General features: G+C 34.0%; 1 protein-coding gene across 1 annotated transcript in view; it reads left to right on the forward strand.

Annotated features, from left to right (window-relative positions):
* Positions 1 to 1428: 1428 nt before the first annotated feature.
* The window catches only part of tmem266 (transmembrane protein 266), a 92235-nt gene continuing 74334 nt past the window's right edge, over positions 1429 to 19329 (forward strand). Inside the window, exons 1-2 of the mRNA XM_056451495.1 lie at positions 1429 to 1806; positions 13617 to 13732. Of these exons, the coding sequence (XP_056307470.1) occupies positions 13716 to 13732 (17 nt within the window). The 5' untranslated portion in view covers positions 1429 to 1806; positions 13617 to 13715. The remainder of the gene's footprint in view (positions 1807 to 13616; positions 13733 to 19329) is intronic.

The raw sequence follows: 19329 nt of genomic DNA on the forward strand, positions 1-19329 counted from the left end.
TATAAAGAGTGCATTGACATATTTATTGTGTCTTCTTGGATTTGTTTGTTTTGAGCAGGTTTAACCGCCTAAAGTCGGAAGCTTTGTGTTTTTTCTATTTATAGAAACTGTGAGGGGTGTTGCTGTTATTTTAAGGGCACTAAGAGCAGGTGTGGTGCAGTATTTTCAGTGAGACTGCTTTTACTCTCTCTGTTGTAGGTCGGTTGGGTTTGGTTGACAGACTCCGGTATGTCAGCTATGCAAATGGGGAAGTTTAAGGTATGATTGGAATCGTGAGAACTTTGCAGACTTTAATCGGCTTGTTTACATTCCTGGTTTAAAATGCACACGGGAAACAACAGGAGACGTCATCCTGTTTCACTGAGAACCGTTAGAATGGCATAGTTTTGGGTTTTGGCTGCGTCCGAATGCTTAAGCTGCTGATTTGTTGCCCTGTAAGACAGTGACTTTTTTAGTAGGAATGCATATATATGTGTGTGTGTGTGTGTGTGTGTGTGTGTATGTGTGTGTGTGTATATATATATATATATATATATATATATATATATATATATATATATATATATATATATATACACACACACACATACACACACACACATACATACATACATATATACCTATACATGCATATATATACATATACATACACACATATACATACATTATATATATATATATATATATATATATATATATATATATATATATATATATATATATATATATATATATATATATATATATATATATATATATATATATATATATATTGATCTACCCCTTTAATAAAACTATCTTGAATGATAGCTAATTATTATATTAACAGTGTGTACAGTAATGTGATATTTAATAGTAGGCCTAATTACAGTTATACAATAGCCTAGTATTATCTGAAACTCATTGCAGCTGGAAGGGCATCATCTGCGTAAAACATATGCCAGAGTAGTTGGCGGTTCATTCCGCTGTGGTGACCCCTGATAAATCTAAGCCGAAAGAAAATCGGATGACATCTGAAACTCATAGTAGAGTGAAACCTTTGTTTTGTTTCTCTCTTTCTTTAATCTCATCACACACAAACACACACAACGTCGATAAATAGTCATGTTGAAACGCATGTCTCACATCTCAGTGTCACCCCTGTCATCTCCATAAGCCCAGTCGTGACTCGTGAGAGCTCTTGACGTTTATTCTACAATACTAAAGCGTGTGTGTGTGTGTGTTTTAGGTGTATGATTATCACGGAATGACAGGCGCGTAATGATACGACGCAGCGTTTCCGCGCGCGCGCGCACACCGGCGGTCAGGTGTTTTGATGGATGCGCGGCGATCCCGAAGAACATTTGCCATCTCTTCGGACAGAAAGCCAATAGAAACGCGTTTTCTCTACGTAATGAATCTCCTCCTCCTCCTCCGACATAACGGAGCGATGCTGGCGTTCACGCTTCAATCCGATCGCGTCTAATCGCATCGCGGCACGATGGACAACGCTGGGGTCCCTGGCGTGATTTAAGAAAGGGAAAGCCCTCAGCGCCACATATATAAATATATATACACACACACAATGCACTCCAATGCCTTTCTCTGGATGTCTGGGCTCCTGATAGCACCTCGCTGAGAGATGATGCCCGCGTTACGGTTTGCTCGTCGTCCGCTTTATTTGCGAAATAAGCCGCTGAACGGACGCTTGACCACTGCGAACCTGCATTCACGCATAAAGCCTCTTCTGACCATCGGCAAGGCACAGGGTATCTTATATACGAGGGCTTGTGAGACACGATTAAAGTTTCAACGATGTAAATCGAGGTAGGTCAACCTTCGGAAAAGGGTGCGCGTTCTCGCATCCGCGCTGTCGCCAATTATCGCCTTTAATAGGTGTTTGCTGTTATTTTTGCTAATTGCATCACTAAATCACGAGCTGTCATGGTGCTGATAGCTTCGGTGCTTCAATAGCAAGACCTCACTTCATGCTGGAGCTGCTCTAGGCCTGGGAAACACAACACACGTCTTCCATTTTCAAGTGTTTTAGCCTGTATTATTGTGCGCATCTGAATGTAGCGTTAAAGTGACACGCAGCGCATGTTGTTCATCGCCATGTTTTCCTGCACGCATGTTCAAGTGAACTTGTGAAGTGAACTTCTGATAGTGGCACATCTGCGAACTTTGATTTCTGGAGGTCCATTGTAGGTATTTGGGCACGTGGTCAACACAACAAACCCAGCAATGGGCATTCAGGTGATTCGTATCTCCTCAAATGGCTAACAATGGATTGTTTTCGTTCTGGAAAACGTATGTAACGCACTGCAGGTTGATTAGGATACACAACCTCAATTTAAGACGATAGCCTACGTAATGGACGACGTATGGTGCGAATTATGAGGTAAACAATGAAAAGTTTGATGTGTTTATTGTTTCATGTTGGTTTAAGCGTTATGCTTCAACCGTGTTTTGTTAACGCTGCTAGTTAGTGTTTAAAGGGATAATCAAGCCAAAAATAATAATTCTGTCATCCTTTACTCATCTTTCACTTGTTCCAAACCTGTTTGTCAATGGCTGCTGCTACTGTCTTCAGTAATTCTTCCTCTGTGTTAAACAGAAGGTAGCAGCAGCCTTTGACTCCTGTGGTAAAGTTAGATGTTTGACATTCATTAATCATTTGGTTTCAAACCAGTTAAATTCTTTGCTCCTGTTTTAGTTTTAGTCAAAAATATGTCTAATAGACATAAATATGTGCTCTTTATGTTGCACAAGGCTTCATTTCTTGATTAAAAATAAATACATTTACCATACAATTGAATTAAAAAATTCAACCATATGAAATTATACAATAAGACCAGGACCAAAATGTTGAGAAGAACATCCTGCTTATCGCACAAGACTGTAAAAATGGTAAAAGTCGACTAAACTCTGACACCATTTGCGATCAAATATTCGAATCAACTCTAAAATGGTCTGAATATTATTCTCTATGATGCACAAGTTTTGTTTTTTACAGTTATGCCATTGTTGATTTAATATACAGTAATGAATACGTATTTTCAGTATATCGGATACACTGTAAGCACAGGTCGATTAGGACAACCTCCATTTAAGATAATAGCCTATGTAATGGACCATGTTTGGTATGAATTATGAGGTAAACAATGAAGTTTGATGTTTGTTTTACATGTAGGTTTAAGCGTTATGCTTCAACCGCGTTTTATTAATGCTGCTAGTTAGTGTTTTAAAGGGATAATCAAGCCAAAAATAACAATTCTGTCATCATTTACTCATCTTTCACTTGTTCCAAACCTATTTGTGTTTCTTTCTTCTGTTGAACACTAAAGGATGATTTATTGAACTGTAGCAGCAGCCCTTGACTCCTGTGGTAAAGTTAGATGTTTGACATTCATTAATCATTTGGTTTCAAACCATTTAAATTATTTGCTCCTGTTATAGTTTGAGTCAAAAATATGTCAGATAGACATAAATATGTGCTCTTTATGTTGCTCAAGGCTTCATTTCTCGATCAAAATAAATAAATTTACCATACAAATGTATTAAATTCAACCATATGAAACTAGACACTATGACCAGGACCCAAATGTTCAGAAAAGCATCCTGCTTATCGCTCAAGACTCTGTTTATGGAGTTAGCACTTTATTTATTTTATAATATTTTTCAAATATGGTAAAAAAAATTGGAAAAGTCAATTAAACGCTGTGATACAAGATTCAAATCAACTCTAAAATGGTCTGAATATTATTCTCTATGATGCACAAGTTTTGTTTTTTACAGTTATGCCATTGTTGATTTAATATACAGTAATGAATCCATATTTTTAGTATATCAAATACACTGTAAGCACAGGTCGATTAGGACAACCTCCATTTAAGACGATAACCTACGTAATAGACCACGTATGGTGCGAATTATGAGGTAAACAATGAGAAGTTTGATGTGTCTGTTATTAAGGTTATGCTTCAACCGCGTCTTCTCAACGATGCTAGTTAGTGTTTTAAAGGGATAATCCAGCCAAATAATAATAATTCTGTCATCATTTACCTATCTTTCACTTGCTCCAAGCCTATTTGTGTTTCTTTATTCTGTTGAACACAGAGGAAGATTTACTGAAGACTGTAGCAGCAGCCATTGACTTTCATAGTGTTTTTTTGTTTTTACTATGTCAGTGGCTGTTTTTACCCAACATTCTCCAAAATATCTTGTTTAGTGTTCAACAGAAGAAAGAAATTCATTAATGTTTAGAACCACTTGAGTGTAAATAGTGAGGACATTTTGTTTTTTCTCATGGTTTGACCTCTGTTTTTATAATTGTCTATATCTTACACTGTAAAACCCAACGATCAAATTTATCTAATGAGTTTAGTTAACTCAAAATTTACTGAAAGTTAATTCTACTCATTTGAAAAGAGTTTTAAACTCATTGTTGAAGGCGAGTTAATTAAATACCTCATTACTTCAACTTAAATGGAGTAAGTTCACAGTACTCTTTAGGGTTAGTTTTGATCTTAAATGGTTTGTTGCAATCGGTTTCCTCAAATGGTTTGAGTTACCTTAACTTATTGAGTTTTACAGTGTACAGTATGTACAGCACTTTGGTCCTCATAAATGAACTTGAACTTAATGTGAATGAAAATTGAGCATTTTATCCTGAATGTATTGTTAAAATCATACGTTTTTGAATAAACCATGATTAAATTATTTAGCAAGAAACCACAGTAATGCTTAAAATGGTTCATGTTGTAATTTTGAAGTTAAACATTTTATTTAGGACAACAGTAGTATTAAATATGATATGATAGTTAACCTGAATATGATACATTACTACAAATCAGGTAATTCAACTCTATACGGTTTTACATAAAGCAGTAAAAGTTATGGCTTAAAATAGTATTTATATTTTAAGATTTACAGAAAACTTTCAAAAAACATTCTTCAAAATATCATCTTTTTTGTTCAACAGAAGAAAGAAATTTATTTAGAACCACTTCATTGTAAATAGTGAGGACATTTTTTTTTATAATTGTCTCTATATCTTATGTACAGCACTTTGGTCAGTCTTGTGGCTGTTTTTAAATGTGCTTCATAAATGAACTTGAGCTTAATGTAAATGACAATTGAGCGTTTGATCCTGAATATATTGCTAAAATCATATGTTTTTGAATAAAATGTAATTAGCAAGAAACCACAGTAAGGTTCTTTTCCAGTTGCTTAAAATGTGTCAAGTCATAATTTAAAAATTAAACGTATTTTATTTAGGACAACAGTGGTATTAAATATGATAGTTGACCTGAATATGATATATTAGGACTAATCAGTAAGCATAATTTTCAAAAATTTGCAAACAAAGTGTCAAATTCGGTAATCCAGCTTTATATATATATATATATATATATATATATATATATATATATATATATATATATATATATATATATATATATATATATATATATATATATATATATATATATATATATATATATATATATATATATATATATATAAAAATGTAAATATAAATATTATAGCTTAAAATAGTATTTATATTTTAAGATTTACAGAAGATTTTTTAATATTTTGTGTTCAACAGAAGAAAGAAAATCATTAAAGCTTAGAATCCCTTGAGTGTGTGTAAATTGAGGACATTTTTCTTTGTTTGGGGGGGTGAACCAACCCTTTAAAGTTAAATGACACTAAAATATGCTGGGTTCCACAAAATTACTTCGTTATTCTAACACACTTAACTTAATTGTTTTATGTTCAATCCACTTTATTTATAAAAACAATTAAGTTGTCCCCCAAAAAAAACCCATGAATCGTTTATTCAGCTTGTTTTAAATGGGTAGTTTGAACAAGCAGCCAAATTATTATTTTTTGAGTGTACTCGCTCAGACCATCCAAGATGTAGATGTTTTATTTTCCTACTCCTGAAGAACATTTAAGAAGATTAAGTTGAAATCATAACATGCCATAACAGAGGATATTGTATGATGGTGTACCCTTTGAATTTGAGAATCTCTAAAAAGTAAATTTGGGTTATTGTGCACCAAATACATCTGTTTTAAAGCCTAAAAAGAAAAGGCACATGCTCCACTTTGATGAACAATACAACACATATTTTGTGCATATGTACGCTGTCATGCAGCAAGAAGCTTGAGCTCAAAATTGTGAATCATTTTATAACTTTGCTTCCTCACTGTATCTTAAGGAGTCTCGGGTATTTTATTTTGCCTACATTTGCATTTTTTTTTACCACTGAAAAAAATTATTCAAAGATAATTCCTTGGATTTAAATGGTTTGTTGCAGTCGGTTTCCTCAAATAGTTTGAGTTACCTTAACTTATTGAGTTTTACAGTGTATGTACAGCACTTTGGTCCTCATAAATGAACTTGAACTTAATGTGAATGAAAACTGAGCATTTTATCCTGAATATATTTATAAATTCATACGTTTTTGAATAAACCATGATTAAATTAATTAGCAAGAAACCACAGTAATGCTTAAAATGTGTCATGCTGTAATTTTGAAGTTAAGCATATTTTATTTAGGACATATTTTGTGCATATGTACGCTGTCATGCAACAAGAAGCTTGAGCTCCAAATTGTGAATCATTTTATAACTTTGCTTCCTCACTGTATCTTAAGGAGTCTCGGGTATTTTATTTAGCCTACATTAGCATTTTTTTACCACTGAAAAAAATTATTCAAAGAGGATTCCTTGGATTTACTCAATTTTTTAAGTTAAGTGGCTGTATATAATTTATTTGGTCTGACTTTAAACAAACAAATTAAGATAACCATTGCTAAATAGAATTTATTTGTTTAAATTTAACGCAGAACCCCCCCCCCCCCCTTTTTTTTTTTTTATTTATTTTTTTTTTATAAAGTGTACTGGTAGTGTTAATAGCAGTGGGGATTTTCAGAATCACCAATGATCGCGGGTTTGAGCTTAAAGTCATCTTTATTTCTAAGACGGAAAGAAAATGTCATTCATATAATGCATGAACTGAGTGTAAGTAAATGAAAAGCTAATTAAAATTTTTGGGGATCTATAGATTTAAGAGTACCCTACACTGTCAAAGACGCTGGGTTCCACACAATCGATTTCTGTTGGGACAACATGAAGGAATTAAGATAACTTGTTAGTTGTTACAAATTTTTAAGTGGATTGAACATTGAACATTAAGTGGATAAAACAATTAAGTTGTGCCCCCCAAAAAAACTCAAGACAACATTGTGTTTCAGCTTGTTTTTAAATAAGTAGTGTGAACAAACAGCAAGCATAATTTCTTGTGTACAACTGCTACTGAATGCAAAAGAAAAAGGTGGAAAAGAAAATGTTTGAAAGTTAAATGTGAGTATTTATTTGCATATAGGTAATCAATCTGTTTCAGTAAATGTTATAATAACAGATGTTTGTATGTTAAATCTGTACGCGAGTCTATTGCTTAAAAATCCAGCAACAATAACGGTCACTGGATATCGAACAGTTCATCGGCAAAACGGGTAACTATTATTGTTCATCACGGTTTAATAAAAAATATGATAAACACGAATACAAAACTGTATTTTGTACATCGTACGTTGTATTTTGTTTAAAAAGTCTTTGAGACTTACTGTTAATCTACTGTTCATGTGAATGAAATTGAGCATTTTATTCATTAATATTGTTACAAATCAGTTAAAATAAAATAAAAATGAAACTGCATAATTAAGTTATAAAGTAACTTTTTTTTCAGATCGCTAAAAAATGTATGCCATAATTTAGAAGGGAACATTTTATTTAGGGCAGCAGTGGTATTTAATGATATGATGGTCAAATTGAATAGGAGACATTGGGATTAATCGGCAAACATGATTTGCTAGTCTCAAATCTGGTAATCCAACTCCTTAAGGTTTTTTTTTTGGCATGAAGACATAAAATAAGATTCGTAGCTTAAGTTATTATTTATATTTGAAGATATACAAAAAAAAACTCCCAAAGGATAGTTAATAGAACATTTGTTTATACCAAATTACAGTACAGTACAGTTTATACCAAAAAGTCTTGTCAGAAATATTATAAACAAGAATCATTTGGTGACATTTAACAGACTCTGTTTATTCCCTATACACCAATTCATTATTATTTAGAAGCTTTAAAATTGTCCACTATATTTCACCCATATGTCAGTGTAATCTTTTTAATCAATTGGACCTATTAATTACTATTATTTGTTTATATTTTGAGGGCAGGTTGTTGTGAGTGATGATTATTTCACCCATATTTTGACTATCTGTTACAAAAAACAGTTATTTGAAACATTTAGTAATTATAATTTGATGGAGGCAACAAAACCGAACATCTCATCTTTGACCTATAGTGTTTGCTTTTCTAGTTAATTTTTATATTCTTTCGATCGTTATTATAATGATGGCGATTAACAAATGTTATATTAAGTTGAAGAGATCGGTAGCTTGTGTATAATTAAATATGAGTGGAAACCAGGACCGACATTAAGAAATTATTAATTATATTAACTACCTGTGTGTTAGGCAGCACGCTGGCTCAGTGGTTAGCACTGTTCACTGGTTTGAGTCAGTTGGCGTTTCTGTGTGGAGTTTGCATGTTCTCCCCGTGTTGTCGGGGGTTTCCTCCGGGTGCTCTGGTTTCCCACACAGTCCAAACACATGCGCTATGTGTGAATTGAATAAGCTACATTGGCCGTAGCTTATGTGTGTGAATGAATGTGTGTGGGTGTTTCCCAGGGTTGCGGCTGGAATGGCACTCGCTGCGTAAAACATAGGCAGGAATAGTTGGCGGTTCATTTTGCTGTGGTAACCTCTGAAAAATCAGAGATGAAGTCGAAGGAAAAAGATTTAATGAATTAACCATGTTAGTCTTTTATGACAACATGGCTCACGCTGTTAAAAAATAAATAAATGCAATACAATGTAAATAGCTTCTTAAATTTCATTTTAGAGGAAAATACTGTTTAAATAGTTCAAAATACTTTAAAATGTAATGTTAAAAAATGTCACGCATTAAAAAGCAATTAGATGAGTAAATAAGTAAGTTAGCCTGTTAAAATGAGCTTGCTTGATTATAAAATGTGGATAATCATAATAATTAAGTTGCCAATTAACAGTTCCAGTTTACAATAGGTTTGTTTACTTTTTCTCTGTTCCTTTGTGAAACTACTGAACAATTTTCAGATTTCTTTTTGTAGAAACTTAAAGGATATATAATATGCTTTTCGATGAAATATAAATAATAATTTACAGAACACAGAAATGTATCATCGTAAATAAATGTGAAATACATTTCTTCAATACAGTGCTCAGCATAGAGAACAGCCAATTTTGAAAATGAATATTTTTATCAATTTCTCAGTGAATATAGGCAATGTATTTTGGTACATTTAAACAAAACCGATTCATTTGACTAATATTTAGTTATATCCTAACTGATATTTATTAAAATAATAATTAAGTCACCAAATAGTTAAATTGAAGCTAAAAATCTCCAAAATAAAATGACAACCTACAAAATTGCAACTAAACTTTTCTCATTTTTGGCTTCTCCTGATTCTTCCTCTTTTTAAATTTGAATTTAAAAATGTTCACCCATATAAATTTAGGAGTACTAGTTTTTGAACCATTGTTGTAAGTTATAAGTTATGTTAGATAAGCTCTAGATTTGGCTTTAGTACTGACTAATCTAATGGATATGCTCAAATGTAATATTGTATAGCTTCCTATTAAAAAAATATGAATTGAAAAGAGAGGTTATACAGAACACTGTAGTTAAGTTTTTTTATTACTTCATTTGCTTCATTTTTTTTTAATTACTTTAAGTTAACTTTCTTATTACATCACAACTGTTAACTAATATTTACCATTCATTATGTATTGTTACAATGTCTGCTAATGCCAAGGACTCCTAAAGACTCAAACAAGCAAACAAAAAAAAACACCCAATTTTTTTTGTTTGTTTGTTTCTTTATTCAGTTGAACACAGAAGATATTTTGAAGAATGTTGGAAACCTGCAACCATTGACTTCCGTTTCGTTCCAAACAAATACTAAAGAAGTCATTGGCTACGAGTTTCTTCAGAATATCTTGGTTTATGTTCAACAAAACAATGAAAGTCTTGTAAAAGTAACAGAATTTTTAGCTTTGGATGAACTATTTAACGTAGACATACAGTTGAAGTCAGAATTATTAGCCCCCTCCTCTATATTTTTTTCCCCAATTTTTTGTTTAATGGAAAAAAAAAAATTTTCAACACATTTCTAAACTTAATAGTTTTAATAACTCATTTCTAATAACTGATTTCTTTTATCTTTTTCATGATGACAGCACTTAATATTTGACTAGATATTTTTAAAGATACGATTCAGCTTAAAGTGATATTTAAAGGCTTAACTAGGTTAACTAGGCAGGTTAGGGGAATTACACAAGTAATTGTCTACAGAACAAACCGTCGTTATACAATCAAAAACAAATTAGCTTAAAGGGGCTAATAATTTTGACCTTAAAATGGTTTTAAAAAATGTAAAAACTGCTTTTATTTTAGCCGAAAAAAAAACAAATACGACTTTCTCCAGAAGAAAATATATTATAGGAAATACTGTGAAAATTTCCTTGCTTTGTTAAACATCATTTGGGAAATATAAAAAAAAAAATAAACTCACAGGAGGCTAATAATTGTGACTTCAACTGTGTATATATTTTTCTACTGTCACTTAATTCATTAGCAAAAGTATCAAACAGCATCTCTGACTTATACAACAGCACAAAACCGAGTTCTGGCGTCCTCAACCTCGTCCCACTTCCGTCTCTTCAGACGTTCTGTCTCACTGACCTGTGTACAGCGAGCCTTATTTGGCTTAATATGATTTGTCTTGTGTACTAGTTTCACCTCATCCCCCAGCCGCCGCTAATACCTCTTCAGAAAGCGCTAGAGTTTCAGACACCAGCGTTTGTCAAGCGGCTCCCAGTAAATGAAGCTCTCGGTGATTGAAGCCGCCAGTGAACCAATCATTCTGTTTATCGATGCCCGTCCACAGCGAGGTTGACAACTTCATCGCACCTTGACACGGAGAGAAAAAAAAGGGCAATCGCAGGCAGTCTGAGTTTGCTGTAATGCTTACCCTGATGAAAATCATGCTGTTTGGACAATAATAACCTCTTTTTTTTTCCAATCGACTTGAGTTGATGTTGTTATTAAGGGGGTAGTTCCCCCAAAAGTGCATTTCTTTCTTCTGTTGAACACAAAACAAGATATTCTGAAGAATGTTCGAGCAGCCATTAGCTATGTTTTCATTTAAAGGTTTATGCGCAAAACAGGAATTTCGCATAAGTTATTTGTGGGTAAAGCACCGTTTGCAATCAATGAGTCAAGGAGAACAAAGTCATCACTTCCTTTAAATTGGCACCAAATATCTAAAATAAAAATGAAATTTGCTGCTGGAGAAGACCCTGTAGGCCTTTATTCTTATACATTAAAGTACGTCACCTTAGAAGATAAAAACAAAATGCAGCGGTGGCTTTTAGCGGTGTAACACAATGTGCTTACCACACACAACGCAACAAGAAATTTGTCTGCACCAAAAACTATGCGACACGACGGAAACATTTAAATACTATAGGCGTTCAGAAGCTGGAATAGTGCACTGCACTCCTAACCAAATGGAAAGGTTTATAATCAATACATTGAACCTCTTTAATATTATTAAAAGTACATGGGCAACTGAGTGACTGATGTTGTCACTGTTCTGACTTTCAGTTTCAAGCCGTTTGCTAGTTATTTTATTTAAGATCTGTGGCGATTTTAAGTGTCAACTAAAATTGTGTTCAAACTCACTGGTATAATTTAACACTGAATAAAGCCCATAATCAGTACCTGAGGTTATCATTGTTATGGTGGTTTATGCTGTTGTTCAGCCGTGGCGTCACAGCAATAGAAGCCGTTTCTAACATAGAAATTATGCGCAATGACGTCAGTGATGGTCAGGATAAAAATTCCTTTTAACATGGAAAAGATTAAAAGAAAGCTTTTACCACTTGTAGAAGTGCCGCGTGTAGTTAGGACAGTGTGATACATTGTGTATAAGTACACTTTGATGGTGGTTTTTGGCTGAGGGATTTTAGATTTCAGATGTTTTACAATGTGATCCGTTCGCTGGTTTGTCTATTAATGCCATACAACCTAATACATATATTTTGTTATCACATAATCTATTCAAACATAATTACATTCGGTGGCTCAGTGGTTAACACGGTCCCCTCACAGCAGGAAAGTTGCTGGTTCGAGTCCTGGCTGCACCAGTTGGTATGTCTGTATGGAGTTTGCATGTTCTCCCCATGTTAGCGTGGGTTTCCTCCAGGTGGAAAAATATTTCTTGACAGCGCTTTACCAACAATTTTAAACAGATCGACAGAGGGAAAAATATAACCTGATGTATTGTTGCTAATGTTTCCGGAAGATGAGCATGTCGCAGTTTAGCTAAATTAATGCCTCCTCCTGAAGTGACTTGAGATGCACCTTCGTCGTTTGCGACGCATTAAAGCATCGTTAACCAGCCGCAGCCGTGCTTCATTCTCAAAATGTATAGTATGTCTAAAGTAATGGATACAAACTATATAGTATACTATGAGCAGGGATACAATCAGCCAGCACAGTCGTTCCTAAAAAGAGACATATTGTGTCTGCCGGTTTGTTTACTTCCAGTTTCATTGGCATTTTCCTGCACGTTAATTCTCACCAATCAAATGGCAGTTTAGGAAATACGTTCAATAACATCTGGCCAATGAGTGATGTGGATTTTGTCACATGACTGCATTTTTAGTTCTTTTCAACTGGTTCGCACCAAAGCAATCAGTGTGATGTGAAAAGGACCATTGAAAAGGTATCATTGCTGCCCTTGGTCTGGACCAAATGAACCGAACCACAGATGTGAAAGCACCTTATGACAGATTATATGCACTCCTTTTATATGAAATACTACTGTTATGGTGCTATTTTAATGTGTTTTTATTGTTGTGTGTTGTACACTTTATTTTTAATATTTTATAATGAAGATGTGAACTAAAATTACATGTTTCACTTCCTGTTTTTATTCCTGTTATCTTTTTTTTCAGAAAATAGATTTTTCTGTCATCATAATATTAATCTTAGGGCTAACGCTACACCTTTACGTTATCTAAGATGTGATTCGTTTCTAATGTCCTTTTTTTGTCTCCAGGTTTATTCTAATACATTAATCTTGTTTTGATATTTAATACTGCATTAAATGGTGTGTGCAGTTTTCCTGGTGTGGTATAGGCTGTAGCTTTAAACGTTATCTTCTCCTCTTAATTTTGGTCGCAGGTCAGTGCTAAAGCTGTGAAGTTAAGAGAGTATTTGATTTCATAACGGATCCAATATCTCCCTTCATTGATTTTATTGCATAAGCGACAATTTCATCCCTCCGCAATGATAACTGTCACGACTGAGCGAGACGTCATGCATTTATAAACTCATTACAACACACACACACACTCCGTAGTTGCTAATTAGATTTTATGTTTGCATTGTTTGAACATAATGTGGTTTTTCTGTGTGTGTTGTTTTTTTTCTCTTTCTCAGGTCTGGAGTCAGTGAAGTGTCCTCAATCTAGCACAAACTAGAGCTCGCCATTGAGAGAAGATCCCGGACGTTTGTTCAGCGTTTGCTGCGTTTCGCACCATGAGCCAACAGCCTCAGTGAGTGTGCTGAATACATCCTTTTATATGCGTATTATTGACATTTAACCTTATTTCCAAAACCACCTCACAGAAGAAATGCAATATATAGAAACAACACAATTCAGAACAAATCTCTCTTCCTGAAACAAATACAATACTCGTTCCTAATTATCTCTGGGGTGCTGATTACAGAATTCTGCCCACCATGTCACCCTTCCTCCTCATCGCAGTGTTCATTTTAGGATTGGGAGGTGTTAAATTATGCCTTTTCATCCTAACATGAAGCAAATCTTTTCAAAATTCGTAAAAAAAAAAAAATTGTGCTTTTCCATCAAGTTTTTAGAGCAGTTGACTGAAGTATTGGTAACCTAGCAACCAACGGTTAACAAGGCAAGAATAATGGAGACCGATGACTGGTTATGTGGATATAATGTTTGCTATGTCAGTGTTCATTTGGCAAATGCTGTTCCCTCTACCATTATTCAACTGTGTGTTAATGAGTGGGATTGTGGCATGGCTGTGACCTAGTTGTACTCTATTAGGGTTTATTAACACCAAATGCATCTAAAAACTAAAAATGCGATGGAATAGTTTGAAAAAAAAAGCATGATGGTATGCCGACACAGCCACTGAGCGCCTGTAAACAGAAACCTGCTATGATTGTCCCACTTCCGAGTTTTTCTGATTTGTCCACTTAAATCACTCTTAAATTTGCCACTTGTTTCCTGTGAGGGTTGGGTTTAGGGGTAAAGGTAGGCTAAGGGCATATAATAAAAGTTTTTTACTGTATAAAATACATTACGTCTATTGAGAGTCCTCGTAAGCCACCAATACCAACATGTTATCAAAAATATTGATATTTCGATAAATGATATTGGAATATTAAAAACGATACAATCTTGTCAATCGCATGTTTACATTTGAAAAACAATAGAAAATTATCACATTGGAGAGGGAAAAAAATGTGAACGTCCCCTTAAGGTGGTTTAACGATGGCATGTCTTGTGTCCTCGTAATTCAAAGCGCTTAATCACATCAAATTTAAATTTGCCACTTGTTTCCTGTGAGGGTTGGGTTTAGGGGTAGAGGTAGGGTAAGGGTATATAATAAAGGTTTTTTACTGTACTAAGTACATTATGCCTATAGAGAGTCCTCGTAAACCACCAAAACCAATATGTTATTAAAAAAAAAAAAAAAAGGTATTTCGATACATATTGATACTGGAATATGTAAACTGATACGATCTTTTCAATCACGTTTACATTTGAAAAACAATACAAAGTATCACATTGGAAAGAAAAAACATGTTCGGTGTAAACGTCCCCTTAAGTTGGTTTTTACGATGGCATGTCTTGTGTCCTCGTAATTCAAAACACTTAAACCTCACAGGAAACAACTAATTTAAACGTGATTTGAGTTTAGGGGTTGAAGTAAGGTGTATATAAGAAACGTTTATTCTGTATAAAATACATTATGCCTATGTTATCAAGAATATCATGTATGTATCAAATATATATTTCGATACATATTGATACTGGAATATGTAAAATTATACAATCTTGTCAATCGCATGTTTACATTGAAAAACGATAGAAACGTTGGAAAGGAAAAATACATTCTGTGTGAACGTCCCCTTAAGGTGGTTTTGCGATGGCATGTCCTCTTAATTCAGAACCCTTATTCACATTTAAATTTGCCACGTTTGAGTGTTGGGTTTAGCGATAAAGTTAGGGTAAGGGCATATAATAAACGTTTTGCTTATAGAAAAATACATTACGCCTATGGAGAATCCTCGTAAACCACCAATACCAATATGTTGTCAAAAATATTGATATTTCGATACATATTGATACTGGAATATGTAAAACAATGCAATCTTGTCAATCACATATTTACATTGAACAACAATAGTAAAGTGTCACATTGGAAAGGAAAAACATGTGCGCTAACGTCCCCTTATGGTGGTTTTACAATAGCATGTCTTGTGTCCTTGTTATTCAAAGCGCTAAAATCTAATTTTAGTTTGCCACTTGTTTCCTGTGAGTTTTGGGTTTAGGGGTAGAGGTAGGGTAAGGCCATATAATGTGTTTTTTTTTTTTGTTTTGTTTTTTTTTGTTTTTTTTACTGTATAAAACACATCATGCCTATAGAGTGTCCTCGTAAACCACCAATACAAACACAATACACACTGTCAAAAAAGTTTATATTTTCTTTACATACTGATACTGCAATAAGTAAAACGATACAATCTTGTCAATTGCATGTTTACATTGAAAAACATTTAAAAAGTATCACATTGGAAAGGAACAATATGTGCGCAAACGTCCCCTTATGGTGGTTTTACAATGGCATGTCTTATGTCCTTGTTATTCAAAGCGCTAAAATCTAATTTAAATTTGCCACTTGTTTTGGGTTTAGTGGTAGAGGCCATATAATGTGTTTTTTTTTTTTTTTTTAACTGTATAAAACACATTATGCCTATAGAGTGTCCTCGTAAACCACCAATATAAACACTGTCAAAAAAGTTGATATTTTCTTTACATATTGATACTGCAATAAGTAAAACGATACAATCTTGTCAATCGCATGTTTACATTGAAAAACTATAAAAAAGTATCACATTGGAAAGGAAAAATATGTTCTGTGTGAACGTCCCCTTAAGGTGGTTTAACGATGGCATGTCTTGTGTCCTCGTAATTCAAAGCGCTTAATCACATCAAATTTAAATTTGCCACTTGTTTCCTGTGAGGGTTGGGTTTAGGGGTAGAGGTAGGGTAAGGGTATATAATAAAAGTTTTTTTTACTGTACAAAGTACATTATGCCTATAGAGAGTCCTCGTAAACCACCAATACCAACATGTTATAAAAAAAAAAAAGATATTTCAATACATATTGATACTGGAATATGTAAACTGATACAATCTTGTCAATAACGTTTACATTGAAAAACAATAAAAGTATCACATTGGAAAGAAAAAATGTGTTCTGTGTGAACGTCCCCTTAAGTTGGTTTAAGTTGGCATGTCTTATGTCTTCAGAATTTAAACGCTTAATCACATTTAAATTTGCGACTTGTTTCCTGTGAGTTTTAGGGGTAGAGGTAGGGTGTTTGCTCTGTACAAAATATGTTACACCTATGGAGAGTCCTTCGTAAACCACCAATAGAATATCGATATTTCCATACATCTTGATACTGGAATATTTAAAATGATACAATCTTGTGTCTTAGTATTGAGCAAAACATGGCTTGTTCAGCCAAGCGTTATGTGTGCGCGTGGATTATATGTGAAATAAACGCCGAAGAGATGTTTAGCTTATAAATGGAAATGTATTATCAGCCAGTAATATGCAGTAGATCTGATAAAGTATTTATAATTGTTTGTTAATGGTGGTCGATAAAAAAATAAACGTTTATGAAAACAAACAAAGTCAACTGAATGCCCTGTAGTTCTGTCCATGCCTTTTTTAGGTGCCCTAAAGTTCTTATCTCTTAAAAACACTGCCATTGGTCAGAAAATCAGATAGCTCCGCCCCCTAATTTAACACCGTCAGGATCTCTTTGTTTGGCAGGTCAGGATGCAGGATGTGACTTAATCAGGACAGGGAAAAATTAAAAAAGGGTTACGTCACCTATAGACAGACGTTAAGAAAGCTTTCTTGACAAGGTCATTCCAGCAGATAAATGTTGTTAATTGACTCGTCATCTTCATCAGCGGGATGAGTTGAGATCCATGTGTTTGCTCCGCAGCTGAAGCTCTGCGATTTCGTCATTTGTAGCCACACACTGTTCGCGCAGCGTGTCCTCGCAGTCATGTGGAGAAGGAGATGCAATCTGCCCTTCACGCAACTGTTCCAGGATCAGCAGCAGTGACGTGCTGGCTTGGCTTTTATTTGGTGAAGTCTTCATGATGCCATTTTTACATTGCATTCTTAATGACGGGGATTGGCGATATACACTTAAAACTAGTGGTCGATTATGGGAAAAATCGGGGGTGGGGGTAATATTATTGACCCTAAAATAGTTTTAAAGACTGCTTTTATTCTAGCCAAAATAAGACTTTCTCCAGAAGTAAGAATATTATAGGAAATACTGTGATAAATACCTTGCTGTTTAACATCATTTGGGAAATATTTGAAAGGAGGGGTAATAATTGACTTCAATCATATTATATATACATAAACTAACGTTATTTAATTTAAATAACATTAACATTAACAAACACTTAAGTTATTTATTATTCTATTACTAATAGTTTGTTCATGTTAGTAAATACATTAACTAATAGAGCGTTATTTTAAAGTGTTACCATAGCTAGTTCTCAGTGTGTGTGGCCCTCACAGGACACTCCTGCATTCAGAGGGCAACGTTTCGGGTGTCCAGCCAGGGCGAGCAGTAGAGGGACGTTTGGGAGTGAATGCAGAGTGGTTTACTTCAGCTGCCGTCTTTGTTCGTCAGCGCTGCGCTTGTGTACTGTGCATTTAGAGCAGGTCCAAGACACCAGAGTAAGCATGATCCATTCAACTCAATTACACACCACAGGATAGATTGCAGCAAACCGCAAAACTCCATATATTAAATCAAAACGCTTTCACCAAACCGCCATGTGGATATTATTTACATGTACTGCTGATACAAATACTAATGCTAAACAACACTGCAAAATGTTTTCTTTCTGTTTTATGAATGGCATATTATTTCTTGCTTTGAGGCATTTTATATTAGATTTAAAGCCGCAAGCAGCGATTTAAGTGACCTCGCACCCGAGCTCACCGCCTCACGGTGACCCTAGGATGACAGAGAACAGAATAATTTAAGTATAATTATATATATATATATATATATATATATATAGATAGATAGATAGATAGATAGATAGATAGATAGATAGATAGATAGATATCTCTTATATATATATATATATATATATATATATATATATATATATATATATATATATATATATATATATATATATATATATATATATATATATATGGATGGATGGATGGATAGATAGATAGATATTGGTGGGCATAGATTAATTTTTGAATCTAGATTAATCTCACTGTAATCTTAAAATTAATCTAGATTAAAATGGCTCATTTGAATTCTGCCGAAGGCATTCAGAGTATGTGTGCTACCCAAATAATGACTAAATATCAGTCTTTGAGAGTTATTTTATTTATTTATTTATTATTATTATTTTTTTTGACCTTAATCCGACTAAAGTCATCACTGAACTAAACAGAAATCGAATTAAGACATGTGCAGCATGCATATATTAATGGCATTATTGAAGTAAACACTGCAATCAAACTATTATTCTCATGTAGGACAGGCTGGTCTGAGTATTTCAGAAACTGCTGATCTACTTGGATTTTCAAGCACAACCATCTCTAGGGTTTACAGAAAATGGTCCAAAAAATATATCCAGTGAGCGGCTATTTTGTGGGTGTCACCAGATCTCTCAATCCAATAGAGCACCTTTGGGATGTGGTGGAACAGGAGATTCACATCATGGGTGTGCAGCAGACCAATCTGCAGCAACTGCGTGATGCTATCATGTCAACATGGAGCAAAACCTCTGAGGAATATTTCCAGTACCTTGTTGAAT

The sequence above is a fragment of the Danio aesculapii genome, chromosome 25 (genome assembly GCF_903798145.1).
Source record: "Danio aesculapii chromosome 25, fDanAes4.1, whole genome shotgun sequence".
NCBI lineage: Eukaryota > Metazoa > Chordata > Actinopteri > Cypriniformes > Danionidae > Danio > Danio aesculapii.